At 54.4% G+C, this 16,597-nt stretch overlaps 1 protein-coding gene across 2 annotated transcripts in view; it reads right to left on the minus strand.

Moving 5' to 3' along the window:
• Nucleotides 1–2,307: 2,307 nt before the first annotated feature.
• Nucleotides 2,308–16,597, minus strand: part of TRIM67 (tripartite motif containing 67) — a 37,218-nt gene continuing 22,928 nt past the window's right edge. For both annotated transcript variants that reach the window (XM_047760838.1, XM_047760837.1), the window contains 7 exons: nt 15,499–15,609; nt 13,914–14,073; nt 11,043–11,188; nt 7,907–8,045; nt 6,437–6,740; nt 3,852–4,014; nt 2,308–2,470 (listed from right to left, as the gene is read on the minus strand). In XM_047760838.1, coding sequence (XP_047616794.1) covers nt 2,405–2,470; nt 3,852–4,014; nt 6,437–6,740; nt 7,907–8,045; nt 11,043–11,188; nt 13,914–14,073; nt 15,499–15,609 — 1,089 coding nt within the window. In that variant the 3' untranslated portion in view covers nt 2,308–2,404. The remainder of the gene's footprint in view (nt 2,471–3,851; nt 4,015–6,436; nt 6,741–7,906; nt 8,046–11,042; nt 11,189–13,913; nt 14,074–15,498; nt 15,610–16,597) is intronic.

Consider the following 16,597-nt stretch of genomic DNA (forward strand, 5'->3'; position numbering starts at 1 on the left):
GTGATGAGTCCTTTCTTTGTCCTGCTGGTCCTTCGAGAACTCAGGTGTGCAGCACGGACCCACCTTCTCCCTGAGGTCCGTTCTTGTTCCTGGATGGTGTTTTGTGCTGAGGGCAGGAGAGGTGGCTGGAGGACAGCGTGACTCGGTCCCAACCCAGCGTATTGCTTCTGGGCCCCTGGAGGAGCCAGGAAAGTTAGATGCTTGCCAGCTCCTGGTATTCACAGTACCTCAAGGCTGCTGCAGGTGGGGAGGGGGTCCTGGTGGCTTCTCTCTGAGCTGCAGGTCATGTTCTTTCCAAAGAGGTGCCCTGAAGGGGTGAGAACCTGACTTCTCCCTTTCCCATATCCCTCTGAACCAGGTGCCAGCTTTCCCAAGGATGTCACCAGGTCCAGGCTGACCCAGAGCAGTTCCTTCTCAAAGATTCACACCCAGGGCCACATGGTCACCCAGCTTCGACCTGCATCCAGACTCCACTGAAAAGGGTCACTTCCACCAGGCGGTCCTGCCTCACCACCCTCTCACTCTCTGTGTGCTGGCCTCCTCTTTCCCAAAGGACGTTTCCCAAAACCGATGCATCAGGACCCGCCACCATGCCACGGCTTTCTTAGCCCCAGGATGGCTGTGGCTCCTCTGTGTCCTCCCATCTTCAGGAACCTTCCCTATCTTCCAAGCCGGGTCCACAGGGCTGTGGCCAAGGAGCAAGATCAGAGGGAAGTGGGAGCGGAGAAGAGATAGGCGTGTGCGGATGAGGGCTGTGCAGCCAGGGCCTTGGGCATCACCTGCAGGGCTCAGGCTGGAGCTTGGGTACCGAGCGCCCTGGGAACCACCTGCAGGATGAGAGTGAGGAGGCAAGACCTCGACTCTGCTGAGCAGATGGTTGCCAGAACCTGGGTGGCAGAGGCTTGGACACAGCACCGGCAGCTCCCGCAGATGCCGGGCGGCTGGCCTTGCTGGCCACACCTGGTCCGGGAGCTTGGGCTTGAGGTAGGATTGTCGGATCTGCTGAATAGAGGGCGGGAGCTGCACTGGCCGGGCTGACTCGGAGACCAAGTGCAGCATCTAAACAAGCAGGTAGAACTGAGTAAACACAGTTGGTGCCGGTTGACGGGCTAAGTTTTATAAAAATCCGATCCAGCAAATAGACAGCTCCTCAACCTCAAAAATAAAATGCTTGATAAAATAGATTCTTTTAAAGAGGAGAGAGAAAGGCTGACTACCAACTGGAGATAGAAGTGGCAGGTGACGAGGAAGAAGAGGAAAAAGAGATGGGAGAGGTGCTCTGGGGATAGCGTGGTAGCAGGCTTCCGGCTCTTTCCAAGAGGCACCTCGTGGAACGCAAAGGAGGTGAGGGTTCCCAGCAGGGAGGGGAGGGCTGGCCACGTGGACTCAGCACACCCAGGCTCTCTGGGAAGCAAGGAGACCAGGAATGTGACATTGTCATTTGTCTCCTGCAGAGCTGCCCCTGCCATCCCGTCCAGTTCCTGTTTTCATGATGCTTTCAGGATGACAGTAGATGGACTTCCCCAGGCTTCCCCAGGGTCTCCCACCTCCTAGGCTCATGAGTCTGAGAGCCACACAGCTAGGAAGGGCAGCTCAGGCTTGCAGGTAGCCTTTGGGGAACCAGATCCCGAAAAAAAACCATCACCAGGTGGAGATTCGTCACAGTTATTCAGATTCCAGTATTTTCTTTTGTGTTTAAGAACTGAGTGAAAGGATTTTAGCAGACTGGTGTGTGTGTGTATGTGCGTGTGTGTGTGTGTGTGTGTGTGTGAGAGAGAGAGAGAGAGAGAGAGAGAGAGGAGAGAGATTGGATGATTAGTGAAGGACCTAAGGAAACCATTTTTAAATGGTTCAACAAGAGAGGCCAAGATCAAGGTTAAGGATTAATGTCCTCTATCCATCCTGGATTATGTCTGCATGTGGCCTGACATACTGAAGACTCCAGGATTAGAAACCTAAAGGATAACTCCCTGGCAGAGATGGGAGCCTGCACCCTTGGTTCGGCGGAAGGGGTGGCATCCAGCAAAGGCTTGACACTGAGGACACGGGACTCTGGAGTATCCCCCTGCCTCCTGCCCTTAGGAGGTCCATCTCCAAGTCTCTCTCCTCTCGCCCCCAAAAGACAAGCTTTGAAAACAGAAGGCAGGAAACAAAGGAAACCCCCAAATGCTTCCTTGCTCCCTTGAGAAAGGTCCTCCCTTGTATTTGGAATGAGGGGAAACACGCACCCACATTCACCACTGAGAACGGCCTCCACACGCACGGCCTGCAGGCCATTCCCCATCCCCCAAAGAAAACGGTTCATAGATACTCAGTGGCTGCTGCGTTGGAGACAAGGTCACGCTGCCCTCGGGGGCCATGAGAGCGCGGTGAGGGATGGCCGTGCAGAGCAGGAGCTGGGAGGCTAGTTGCCTGACAGCTTTGGCCTCCCCAGGTTGCTTGGCACTTCTAATCCCGTGTGCAGGGTGACCTGGAAAAGAAGATGGGGTGAGTGAGGCCAGGGGCAGCCGCCCATGAACCCTGAGCATGCAGACAGCTGGGCAGCCGTGTGCCACTCTCTGCTCCAGGGTCACCAGGAGCAGCAGCCTGCACCACTCTGCACTGTGGGGTCTGCTGTTTATCGTGCCACTCAGTATCGCTTCAGGTCAGGGCCAGGGGTTTGCTGCAAGGAGCCTATCTTCACCTCTTTCCTCCCAGGGAGAACTGCACAGCTGCCTGGTTCCCAAGGGGCCCCAGCCGCCAGGACCACCCGGCCAGGCTGACCTGCCCTCGCAGTAACGGGGCTGGCATTTTTCCCCCCTCTTTTTAGGGGCACACCTGCAGCTATGGAAGTTCCCAGGCCAAGGGCTGAATCAGAGCTGGAGCCACCAGCCTACACCACGGCAACACCAGATCTGAGTCGCATCTGGGACCTACACCACAGCTCGTGGTAACATGGGATCCTTAACCCACTGAGCTAGGCCAGGAATTGAACCCACATCCTCATGGTTACTAGTCGGGTTCTCTACCGATGAGTCACGTGGGAGCTCCCAGGGGCTCACGGTTTACATTCATTTCTGCTTTCCTTCCATGGCCCTCTTTCCGGTCCTACATCTGTCCTGTGACCCCCCATGGAAGAACAGCCCATATCTTATGCTGCCTCCAAGCCCTTTTGCAGATGAGCTGGGGTGCAAATCAATCAATAAGTGATAATTCTCAGGGTCAGTGCACCCCGCAAAGCGGGTCTCTGCCCCTCCCCGTGCTTCCCAGGAGCAGCACCGTTCCGGAAACAAAGGTTGCTGTCTCTCTCCATCCCCCACACCATCACTGCACCCCTGGGCCATCCGAGCTCCCTGAGGACTGGGCCCGGCCCTGAGATGCTGCCGGCTTCATGCAGGAGCCCAAGAGGGGTCAGGAGGGTGAGAAGGAACAACTTCAGGGTAGTATCTCCCCAGCTCTCTTTCTCCTCTGGGGTGGGGTGTGGGGGGGTGAGGCCACATGGAGGCTCAGCATCCCACCCAAAGCCCGGCACACTCCTGGCCACTAGGGCCCAAGCTGGGCACTGCCTCTCCTGACTGCACAGCTTCTCTCAGTGGCAGCTCGCCCAGAAGGTGGCACGGCTACTTGCCTCCCTCCTCCACCCTCTCTGCCCCTCCCCCACTGCGACTCCCTTAGAGCCTCTGCTTATTTCAGGGGACAAGTAAGACTACATCACTCCAGAGAGGCTGGCCTCCAGAGGATGCCCAGGGGGGCCCAGGGTAAGCTTTCTCCCTGGCTAGGAAGCATCGCTGTCACCTTCTTTACAGCCCTCTCTGCCCACATGCACTTTGGAGGCTCATGGGCAGCAGGGGGCACCAGATGGGCTCCCATACCTGCACGTTGCGGTTGAGGCTGAGGGCTGGCATGAAGACCCCGTCCACGTGGCTGAAGGCCGTGGGGCCCTGCTGCTGCCCGTTGATGAAGAAAGTCAGCGTGTGTTTGTTCAGGTCCAGCAGCACGCCCACGGTGGCCCCCTTGCTCACACCGCCTTCTGTCCTGGGAAGAGAAGCCCCGGGAAGCCCTGTCACCTCACCCAGCCCGGGCTAGTGGTGAGGACACCTAAGGATGCTGGGAAGGCTTCCCCTCAAAACACAGAGCCCACTCCCAAGCCCCTGTCGGTGGAGGGAGCTGGTCCTCACAGTGACCTGCAGGGGAGCATGGGGACATGAGTGTGGTGCTCTTGGTAACTGTTATGATGCTACATTTCCTGGTGGTTGGGATTCACATCCACTGGGTGGGGGAATCTTTAGGTGGACAGCACCCTCCCCCGCCTCCTCCCTGGGAGTGGGGGGTGGGTGCAGAGTCCATCAGACCCTCCCCTCCCTTAGCTGAGTTGAGGTCAGGCTTGACCAAGGCTGCTCCACTCTTATAAGAAAACCATTTTGGGGAATTCCCGTCGTGGGTCAGCGGAAAGGAATCTGACAGCATCTATGAGGATGCAGGTTTGATCTCTGGCCTCACTCAGTTGGTTAAGAATCCCGAGTTGCTGTGGCTGCAGTGTAGGCCAGCAGCTGCAGCTCTGATTCGACCCCTAGCCTGGGAACCTCCATATGCTGTGGGTGCAGCCTAAAAGACAAACAAACAAACAAACCATTTTTGGAGTTCCTGCTGGTGCACAATGGGACTGAAGGCATCTCAGGAACCCTGGGACACAGGTTTGATTCCTGGCCCAGGACGGTGTGTTAAGGGTCTGGTGTTGCTGCAGCTGGGGCTTAGGTCCCAGCTATGGCTTGGATCTGAGCCCTGGCCTGGAAACTCTATATGCCATGGGGCGGCCGAAAAGAAAAAAAGAAAGAAGAGAACCATTTTTTCTTTTTTTTTTTTTTTGGCTTCACCATTGGCATGCAGGAGTTCCTGAGCCAGGGATTGAACCCAAGCCACAGCAGTGACGTGAGCTACAGCAGTGAAAACACTGGATCCTTAACCTGCTGAGCCACTGGGAACTCCTAGAAAACCATGTTTGTCCTTTTTTGATTGGGAGTGAGTTGGTCAGCTGGAGTGCATGGTGGGCTGAAAGCACAGGAAATTGATGAGAAGCACGGGGCAGGGGGTGTTTCCAAGTTGATCAGAGGGCAGGTTCCCCAGGGGCCGTGTTGGGACCCAGAGTCCAAAACTGCACCAGTTGGTGCTATTCAGACACTGACTACCGGGTGGCAGTAATGACCAGTCTGAGGCACAGGAATGATTCCCACCCAAAAGCAGTCCCCCTTCAGGTCTCCAGGCTACCTGATCCCCCTCCTCAAACTACCTGCCCTCTTCCCCTCCTCCTCCTCACCCCTCTTCCTGCCCCTGCCTCTGAATTGCAGCCAGGATCCTGGGTTAAACCCTGACGCCACCGTTAATTAGCCCTGTGACTTGGGCCACAGTTAACCCTTCTAAAGAAGCCCCAATATTATAATTGGCAAAATGTCGAAATGGCAGTACTTTTGTGAGTTTAAAGTGAAATCATGGGAGTTCCCATCATGGCTCAGTGGTTAACACATCCCACTAGGAACCATGAGGTTGTGGGTTCGATCCCTGGCCTCGCTCAGCGGGTTAAGATCTGGCATTGCTGTGAGCTGTGGTGTAGACTGGCTACAGCTCTGATTAGACCCCTAGCCTGGGAACCTCCATATGCCACAGGTGTGGCCCTAGAAAAGACAAACAAACAAAAAACCAAACAAAACCAAAGTGAAGTCATGCACACCAGTTGCTTCACAGCATAAGTGCAGTAAATGCTCCCTGGGGTTACTCCCCTGCTGTGTATCTGGGTGCCCATTTGCCCTAAGCAAGCAGAGATGGAGCTGGTGCCCTGGACTCAGCCCCTATGTGGCCTGTGAGCTGGGGGCTGGGGTAGGCGCAGTACCCAGTCAGCCTGCAGCACCCAATCAGCCCTGGAAGAGGGATAGAGCTGCCTGCTTACCCAGGCCTCTGGAGAGAGGGGTCACTGCCAGTGAAAAGGGGGGTATGTGTGTGTGAGGAGGGGGCAGCCTGCCTCCAGCTCCCCCGGGGATCCTCAGGCAAGGCCTTGCTCCAGACCAGCCCTCTTAGGGCCACTTGTAGGAGCTGCAGGTGACCTTGCCCAGAGGTGGAGCCCAGTGAGGTTGGTCCTCAGGTCCCTCGTCTCTCCTGTCCCTGGGGAGACAGCCCTCAGCAGACCCAGGAGACTCCAGAGCAAGGAGGCGGTTCTGACGGCCATCCCCTCCATTTCCAGGCTCCTTGGCCAGGGCTGACCTTGAGGATTATCCATCCCCTTCCCCAGTGCGCGCACACATGCGCACACGCGCGTACACACACACACACACACACACACACACACACAGAGGCCAGGCGTGAGCACAGAATCCCTGGGAGAGAGGAAGGGGAGCATGGAGCTGGGTTGGGGGCGGGCCACTGATTCTGTGTCCCTGGAAAGGGTGCCGGGGCACAGGGCGCGCACCTGTTGGTGTGAGAGTTGCAGTGCATGAACCAGCTGCGGTTGTTGTCCACATACATGGCCCAGGCCTTGTCATCCTTGCCCAGCATCATGTCCTTGACCACGCTGGCCCTGGCCACTCCAAACGCAGGGTCTGGGTGGTTGTCGTAGCGGTCCACATGCAGCTCCCAGTAGTGCGCACCCTTGGAGAAGGCTGCTGTGCCCAGCACCACCCGGTCGTCATAGCTGCTGCAGGTGGCCGTCTGGTTGTCATTGGACAAAATGATGTCCCGGTGCCCGGAGTTGGGGTCAAACGTGAACCAGGCAACTGGAAAGGAAGGGGGCAAGAGGCGTAGGGTCAGGGGACCTGGGCTCAGAGACACTCACTGGAATCTTGCGGGAAATGGGCACTAGGCATCACATGTTCTTCCTTGCATAATTCAAACACACACACACACACACACTCACTCACACACTCACGCTCCCTCCTCTACACTCATCCAAGCTCCCAATCTGTGAACCCAACTTTGCCGAGGAACACGGGGTGCAGGCCCCCCACCTAAATGCTTCACACAGAGTCTTGGTTTCTAAAGCCCATTTGCCCACAGGACAGTATATGTGAGAGGGGAGTAGAGACCCCCACCCCACCCTATGGCTGGGGGATTTGGGACACAGAGAGGGGCTTCCCAAAGCTGGCTCATAGCCTGTTGGGTGGCCCTTAGTCTAAAGTCCTGACCACAAGGCCCAGGTCAAGAGCTGCCAGCTGCAGCAAGGCCCTTGGGGTACCCAGCAGGTGAACCCTTCCCAGTTGACAACATCTCTGCTTCCGACCCCGGGAGACAATCCAGGCACAACACATTTTCCTAAGGCCATCAGAGGATGTATGGGGTAAAGGAGGATGCTGAACACAGGGTTGGCACCAGCCTGGGCCCCTGCAGCCCGGTGGGCACATGCCCAGCTTAGCAGGGCTGAACCTACCCCACGGGTCAGCACCAAGGACATCCCTCATGTCCATGTGCTCGTGGAGCCTGAAACCTGCAAGGATGCAAACCTTGGGTGTGCAAACCTTGGATCTGAGCTCTTGGCGGGCTGGGGGTTCAAGGGCTCTGTTCCCACCTTGAAGAAGGCATGTGCCTCCTGGCAGCCAGGTGCTGGCTCTTCTCTGGGGCCATGCCACTGCCTCAGCCCCTCGGAACTGGGAGTTTAGACTCCCTGAGCCTCTGAGTCCTAGTCTCCCTTCCCAGGCCCAACCTCTGGAGTGAAGGGATGGTTTTCCTTTGTGGCTGGTGGGGCAGGTGGTAAGGCAGGGAGTGAGGTGAGCAGAGGAGGGACAGAGCTGGAGGAGCCAGAAGATCATGCCTCACAGCTGCCTCATTCTTTGACTCCCTCAGGCCTCAGCTTCAGCCTGTCCATTCACGGGGCAAAATGTGGCTTGGGCCTGTGGAACTTTCCCAAAGTGCCGGATTCTGTCCCCCGAGACACCTCAGTGCTCACCATCAGACGTCTGCAGAACCACAGTCTTGCTGTAGGGTCCGACGCCCGAGGAGTTGAAAGCCTTGACCCTGGCGTTGTAGGTGCTGTTGAAATGGAGCCCATCGATGGTGCACAGGGTCTCCTTGCCGACGTACACCTCCTACAAGAGACCCAGATGCTCACTGAATGCCTCTGTTACATGGACAGTTTCTCTTAGCCACTGTTGACCTCAGAAGTGCTGCTGCTAAGTTTTGGTTGTGGCTCACCGGGTTATCCATGAGGAGGCAGGTTTGATCCCTGGCCTTGATCAGTGGGTTAAGGACCCAGCATTGCTGTGAGCTGGGGTGTAGGTCATAGATGCGGCTCAGATCCAGCGTTGGCTGTGACTGTGGTGTAGGCCAGCAGTTGCAGCTCTGATTCAGCCCCTAGCCTGGGAACATCCATAGGCCGTGAGTGCAGCCCAAAAAAGCAAAAAAAAAAAAAAAAAAAAGTGCTGCTGCTGCAACAGAGTTATCAGTAAGGAGATTTTGGATGAGTGGTGGCTGCCACACAGGCTACATCCAAGTTGGACATGAACCCTTCCAGGCTGATGGGCCACCTCTGCCCTTGAAGGTGGGAGGTGCTGCAGCTAAGAGGCTGTTCCAGACCGTCCTGTGTCTGCAAGGGGAAGAGCTCTGGAGCCCCCTCCCTGGGATGGGGTCCAGGAAATCTCACTTCCTTCTCGGCTGGAGCAAGAGGAGATTGTTGGTTTCCAATGGGAATTTAAGTTAGAAAACATGAGCCAGGCATTGAATAAACAAAATAAACAATACTTTTAAAAGGAGGGTCATCACACTTGATGGGAACAAGCAGACAGAGGGAGGGTGTGGCCGAGCACAGGGGATTGGGGGGATTTGGGCTGAGCTCATTTCAAGGGTAAGAGGGGTGCTCCACCCGCACACCTGCTCCCACAGCTGAGGTTGGCACCTTCCTTCTCTTTGGACCCCCTGGAGCTGCTTATTTCCTGGCCTCCCTGGAAGGTGGGACCCCAAAGATCCTTTTCTAGAGCATTTATTTTGTTGCCCATGTACTTCAAACCTAGCCTTGTCCTATCAGCTTCCCCAAAGACAGAGCTCCACACCTCACCCGTCATTACCATCAGCTTAGGTTTCCTAAAACATCTTTCCTGTCTGATTACTTAGCAGTGTAAATCTTCATTTGTCTTTCCAAGTTACTGATAACAATAGCCATGCACCAGGCATTGCACAAGGCATCCTAATCCTCTCACAATCCTGGGGCATTGTTATTTTTGAAATGTTGCTTATGAGGACTCCAAAAGGGTAGAAAACTTGCCCAAAGTTGCAGTTAATCTGTTTAGAAGCCGGGGTTCACATGAGATTGCAGGTTCAATCCCTGGCCTCGCTCAGTGGGTTAAGGATCCGGCATGGCCGTGAGCTGTGGTGTAGGTCACAGACATGGCTCGGATCCTGTGTTGCTGTGGCTGTGGTGTAGGCTGGCGGCTACAGCTCGGATTAGACCCCTAGTCTGGGAACCACCATATGCCGCAGGAGCAGCCCTAGAAAAGACAAAAAAAAAAAAAAAAGCAGCCAGGGTTCAAATCTGGGTTCTTCTGCATTCAGAGTCCACACTTTTCTCAACAGAACGCATGGCTCTGCACAGTTTCTAGTCCTAGGCTCTCGTTTTTGTCTTGTCTCAAAGGGGAGAAGGTATCTTCTTGGTGGCTGCTTCTTTCAATATCTCTAAACAATCTTCTCTCCTTTCCCATTTCAAACCCACAAGTTCCCCTCCTGGTTTTTGGTTAGTCAAGGGGCTCTTTTAGTTCCTGGCTCATCTGTACAACCGCAATGACTGAGGTTCTAGATTTAGGGCATGACCCGCGATTCCTCAAAGCGACCTCAGTGTCTCACTTCCCTAAAGAGCCCCTATTCCAAGGGACTCAGTAATTCCCAAGGGAGGACTGCAGCTATTTCCCTGACCTTACATTCTTTACTATTTTATATATACAGGCTTTTTAGGGCCATACCCGCGGCATATGGAGGTTCCCAGGTTAATCGGAGCTGTAGCTGCCAGCCTACACCACAGCCACAGCAAAGCAGGATCCAAGCTGTGTCTGCGACCCACACCACAGCTCACGGCAACACCAGATCCTTAACCCACTGAGGGAGGCCAGGGATCAAACCTGCGTCCTCATGGATGCTAGTCAGATTCATTAACTGTTGAGCCACGACAGGAACCCCCCTGCCCTTACATTCTTGTGGGTTATCTTTGAAACAAAAAAGGCAAAGACAGGGATAGCCCCTTTGAGGGAAACAAAAGGAATATTGACCTTTGGTGAGCCTTGTTGAATGGGTGCCACTTCCCAAGAGAAGAAATATGAGAATTGTTACTGTGTCGGTTTGTTAGAAAGAGGCTATTTTAGTCTTCTTGGGGGCAGGAAGGTGGCGCTGTCAGCAGGCCCAGAGTGAGTGCTCCCTGGTGTTCGTGTCCACAGAACAACTGGACAGGACCCTGAATGTCCTGTGTGCGATCTCAAGGGAGAGTTCTGTTAGGGGGTCTGGGTTGGGTTGGGGAGCTGTCCAGGGTTGCTCCTACATGGCCAGCTAGAAGATGGATTTCTGGCTCGCCAAGAGCCTCTATTGTCCCCAGGTATTTCATCACTGGGGACATAAATGTAGAAAGTCATCCCAACCCAACAACCATGAGTATTAAGTGTCTTCCCAAGAGAAACACCTTGCCAGGTAAACTGCTGAATGGAGCAAGGCAAGGTGTGATAGAATATCAAGGGAGCATTAGAGGGAGGGGTGGGGTGTGGGAGTGATGACTAGTTAAGACTGAGTGGCTTGGGCCAATGGGAAGTAGGTATGTGTTGGTGACACTTTTTGGGAGCTCCACCTCAGCCTCTGACCTGTGGCAGTCTTCACAGAAAAGCTATCCTGAACTTTCTATGGCTGCCTGCCTGTCCAGACCCAGCCCTCGGTAGAGAAGCCCCATGTCCCCAACACCCAGCCCACCAGCCCTCTGTCGTGGGGACTGATGCCCTCTGTGATGACATCAGACCTAAGGGCAGGAGCTCGGGCTGGTCCAGAGGCCAGGGTGGTGCGAGCCCCTCCAGCCTCCGAGTTAGGATCCCCTCCCCAAACAAGCAGTGGGGCCTCACCCGGAACTGCCCCCCATCGCCATCGTCAAGCTCCAGGATGTAGCCGTCCACGGGGCTGTGGGTGAAGGGCGGCGTCCTCCAGGCCAGCGTGACACTGTTGTTACGTGTGCAGCACTTTTCCAGCTGCAGCAGGGGGACAGGTGGCACTGTGACAGGGACAGGCGGGCTTTAGTGCACAAACCCCCGCAGGGCAGAGGGACACAAGGGGACGCCAGCCCCAACCCAGAAGGAAAGGTGGCCCCCTGTGGTCACTCCCAGCTGCTCATGTGCACAGTTCAGCCCTGAAGCCTCCATCTCCAGGCATGCTGGGGTGACTGTGCTTCTCAACCCTAGAGGGGGTCCTGGAACCTGGGGATGGGCAGGAGGAGAGGAGAGGCAGGTGCCATCACCTCTCTGATCTGCAGCCCTAAGGAAGAGGGATCCGTACCTCACCCACTCAATGAGAAACACGGGTTTTGACTCTTAGCCCCACAAGGAGCTCAGGAGGTCTTTTGGCAGAGCTGGATCCCAGGTGCCTCCCAGCATAGCAGGGTGTCCACGCACCCTCCCCAGGGGCCAGCCTGCAGCTTTCCTGGGGCTGGGAAAGTACTGCTGGGGGGTGGTGGCAAAATGCAAAGACACCTTTAAACCTTTGGCTGGGAGCACGTTAAAGCCCAGGGAACTGGATCCCTGAAGGAGAGGCAATAGAGTATCAGGCAGTCAACCCACGGAATTGGGGCTTTGAATCAAATGTATCAGAATCAGAAGTTCTATTGAGGGGAGATTGGGAGAATGTTTTTATTCTCCAGCTATATTCAGGCTCAAGAGATTTTAGAAATACAAATAGCCCACTCTGACATTTTTCAAAGGGAAAATTGCAACATTAGTTTTGTAAAGACTACAGATTTTGATTTGCGTCCCAATATTAGGGCAAATATTCCACATTTCAGTGGAAGTTTGGTTGGGTATAAACCCGTGCTGTTGCAGACGTGGTCTCCGGGCTGGCTCGGCGCAGCCTTCTCCTCCCGGACCTCGGGTTACTGGTGAGGAAGGCTCCTTTCTCCATCCCTGGGCTCTGCTGCTTGCTCCCCCACACCCCCTGTGGATCCCACTACCCCATCCCGTCTGGAGCGGCACCTGGACTAGCTCCAAGTTGCCTCCTTTCCAGAGTGCCCCACCTCTGCCAGGCTCCTCCGGCTTCCAGCGCCAAGTCTCATTGACACCTGGGGCAGATGGCATTTCCAAACCTCACCCAAGGTGCAGAGTGTGGGAGTGAGCACAAAGGCACACAAAAAGAGACTTGCTGTTTGGGATTTTAAAACGGCCACATATTTTGCGAGTAAGATTTTTCCTGAATTCACAGATTCTGTAGATGTGGTACTCTGCCCTTTGATATTCTAATTTTAAAAAATCAAAAAGGAATTCCTTGGTGGTCTAGTGGATCTGGCATTGTCACTGCTGTGTTAGAGCTGTGGCCTGGTTTCGATCCTTGGTCTGGGAACTTCTGCATGGCATGAGCATGGCCAAGATAAAAATAAAAAAATAAATACAACAAAAACCCAAAGAGCTGGAGTTCCTTGTGGCTCAGCGGTAATGAACCCAGCTAGGATCCATGAGGACTTGGGTTTGATCCTTGGCCTTGTTCAGTGGCTTAAGGATCCGGCATTGCCATCAGCTGTGATACACGTCACAGACGCGGCTCAGATCCGGCATTGCTGTGGCGTAGGCAGAATGACCTCGCTTGCTCATTTTGTAACCCAGAGTTATGCAAACTTTACTTAACTGAGTCTCCCATGGCTCTCTGAACTCAACTCTACTGGCTGCTGCTTTTTTTTTTTTTTTTTGTCTTTTCTACGGCCACACCCGCGGCATATGGAGGTTCCCAGGCTAGGGGTCTAATCAGAGCTGTAGCCACCAGCCTACGCCATAGCCACAGCAACGCCAGATCCTTAACCCACTGAGCAGGGACAGAGATCTAACCTGCAACCTCATGGTTCCTAGTTGGAGTCATTTCCGCTGTGCCACAACGGGAACTCCTGCTCCTGCTTTCATTGTGTTCTCCCCTCTGACTTTATTGCACTTTGAGGAATGAAGAAAACTTATTCCTGCCTTAGGGCCTTTGCTCTTGCCATCCCCCTGCCTCCTGTGATATTCTTCCCTTGCTTTGCATAGCTCTCCTCCTCACCACAAAATACCACCTCCCGTGTGTCTACCCAAGTCCCTCTCAAAAAGCACCTTGTTTGTCAAACTTGCCGCCATCAGGTCACCATATGTCATCAGTTGCATGGTATATAGATGTGTTTGCATGCTGTCTATTCCCTCCCTTTTTCTTTGTCTTTTTAGGGCCATACCTGCAGCATATGGAGGTTCCCAGTTTAGGGATCCAATCAGTGCTGCAGCTGCCAGTCTACACCACAGCTCACAGTAACTCCAGATCCTTAACCCACAGAGCGAAGTCAGGGATCGAACCTGTGTCCTCATAGATACAGGTTTGTTAACCACTTAGCCACAACGGGAACTCCTGTCTTTTCCTTCTCTAGTACCTTAGCTCAGGCTTGGAAGGGAGGCTGCAGAGTTGTTCAGGGCTGTGTCCTGAGCACCTAGGACGGTGCCGAGCACATAGTAGACAACTCGACAGGTGTCTCTGAAAGCACAAACTGTCCTCTGTCACAAAGAGGAACAGTCTGGCCCAGGCAGGGTGCCACCTGTCCCAGGTCACCTGACTGGAGGGCAGCCCAGCTGGGACCCGACCCCAGGTTTGTGACACAGGTCCCTCCCTCTCCCTTAGCCTCACACCAGGGTTACAAGTCTTGCGACGGCACTAAGCTGCCCTGCAGAGTCGATGCCGCTTCCGGAAGAGGCACCGACTGAACTGGGCCAACCACGGCTCACCCCTACATTTCATCTGGATGAAGTCCAGCTGGTGGATGGCCTGCAGCAGTGGCTCGCTGTCCAAGGTCAGCTCAAACTCCGCAGACACTTTGGGCTCCAGGGCGCCTTTGACCCACTGTTCCTGGGATACCTGGACACGTTTGATCAGGGCATCTGAGATCTTCAAGGAAGCATAGGGTTGAGGGGTTATCGATGTGCAAAGAAAAAAACCACGCAGCAGGTGGGGAGGAAGGGAAGAGGCTTTGTCTCTGTGGGCTCAGAGGCCGGAGAGCAGGGCTAGGCTCAGGCACTGAAGGTCTGAATGGTCAGGACTTTCTGGCAGAGAAAAGCAGAGCTGTCTACATGAGCCCTGCCAGTGGGACTCAGGGCATATAAAAGGCACTGTGTTATTTATTTATTTCTAATTTTTTTTTCCGTTTTTTAGGGCTGCACCCTGGGTATATGGAAGTTCCCAGGCTAGGGGTCACATGGGAGCTGTAGCTGCTGGCCTGTATCACAGCCACAGCAACCCCAGATCTAAGCCAAGTCTACGATGTACACCACAGCTCACAGCAATGCTGGATCCTTAACCCAGCGAGCAAGGCCAGGGATCGAACCCACATCCTCATGCTAGGAGAACTCCATGGCACTGTATTGTTTAAATCATCTTTTAGGTGTTCCTCTGGTGGGTCAGCGGGTTACAAACCCAACAGGCATCCAAGAGGACGAGGGTTCGATCCCTGGCCTCACTCAGAGGGTTAAGGATCCAGTGTTGCCATAAGCTGTGGTGAAGCTTGCAGACCTGGTTCGGATCTGGCATTGCTGTGGCTGTGGTGTGTGCCGGCAGCTGCAGCTCCGATTCTACCCCTAGCCTGGGAACCTCCATATGCCACAGGTGTGGCCCTAAAAAGAAAAAAAAAAAACCCATCTTTTAACAGCTCAGTCATGTTAAACGTAAAAAAGCACTCGCTCTTTTAGGTCAAACCCTTTTGTGAAGTAAATGATACTTTTTAAAAACATACAAGCATTCCTCACTATACCTCTTTTACCAGGTCTAGCGTCTTGCAACGTCAAACAAACCAGTGGTCTTTCCCAGGTCGGAAAGCCCCTCTTCATCCCCAGACTTGCGAAGCTCCCACCCTCCCCATGTGTCTCCTCCACCTTGTTCTGCAGCTTCTGCTCCAAACTCTCACAACATTGAACCCACAGCTCTACCCTGCTCTGCAGGAGAGTCCTGCTCATTCAAACATTTACCTGTGTCCCTGTGGAGCCATGATCCTGGGTACCCCTCCTGGGGACCAATCAAGGGGAGTCCTCGTCTTTCCCACAGATGGAAGACTGAGCTCCTGAATCACAGCATGTGAAAGCCTGGCATTTCAGCCCGAGAGATCATGCCCCTCAACCGATGACACAAAGCCACAGTCACAGCTAGTGACCAGCAGGGCCAAGAAGAGAAGCTATATCTTCTGGAATCTCTGAGCAGAGGTTCTGCTCAATGTCAAACCACTGGGAAGGAGCTTCCTAGGCCCTGGGCTGGTCTGGGGAGTGGGGGTGGAGTTGGAGGAAAGATGCCCAGCCCGCCCAACATCCCCCAGAGCTGGCTCACCTGCAGGAACCCGGAGGGGTCGTTCTCCTTGATCACCTCCAGGCAGTACTCCATCAGCCCCGTGGACTGACGCAGCTTCAATGTGCAGTGATTGATCTGGTCCCAAACCATCTGCCATGAAAGGAATCCCCAGTAACCATCTCAGCAGAGGAGGAGCAGCAGGGCTGCAGTGGGAGGCGGCCTTGGTCAGGACTGCCTTGCACCCCCCTCTTCCCACTCTGTTCCTGAGCTCTGTGCTCCAGAGTTACTGGGGACCCACATCCCAACAAGCAGGGCCACCACACCCAACCAAAGGCCCTGAACCCTGGATGGAAAAGCAGAGAAAAGGAGTTCCCGTTGTGGTTCAGTGAGTTAAGAACCCCACATAGTGTCCGTGAGAATGCGGGTTCGATCCTTGGCCTCGATCAGATGGTTAAGGATCCGGCTTGGTTGTTGTGGTGTAGGCCGGCAGCTGCAGCTCTATTTCAACCCCTAGCCTGGGAATTTCCATATGCTGCAGGTGCGGCCCTAAAAAGAAAAAAGGAAAAAAAAAAAAAGAAAAGAAAAGAAAAGCAGAGAAAGCGCACAATCTGGACTCTCCGTGGGACCAGTGTGTGCCCGCTCCTCATGTGTGGGTGGAAACTCAGCTTGGCTGCTTTGCGTATAAACCGAGAACCAGCCCCATACATCCCTTCTTTCCTTGAAAGGAATATTCTCTGATCCCGTTGGGAAGTGTCTGTAAAAGAGACTGCGCCCTGGACAAGGAAAGAAGTGGTTTTCATCCAGGCAGCATGTTCACAGGGCACCTGCCTGGACCAGGAGCCCAGAAAGCCTGAGGAAGGGGCAGAGCCTGAGCCCTGAGCAGCACAAGGCCTGTTTACCTGCTGCAGGCCCCTCTGCTCTGCAAAAGGAGAACAGGGAAGGGGACCTAGAGAAGACGGAAGGCAACAGGTGCTGATGGGTCCACGGAAAGTGATACGAGTGTAAGCAGGCCCTGGGCAGCTTGCTCAGTCCTTCCTTACCTCATTTGTTCATTCATTTCATTCATTCACTGGGTCAACTAACGCTGTCCCTGTGTCTACACCGAATACTCCTCCCCCAGGGCAGAGGCTGTGATGGG

Source organism: Phacochoerus africanus, chromosome 15, assembly GCF_016906955.1.
Source record: "Phacochoerus africanus isolate WHEZ1 chromosome 15, ROS_Pafr_v1, whole genome shotgun sequence".
In the NCBI taxonomy this organism is placed as follows: Eukaryota; Metazoa; Chordata; class Mammalia; order Artiodactyla; family Suidae; genus Phacochoerus; species Phacochoerus africanus.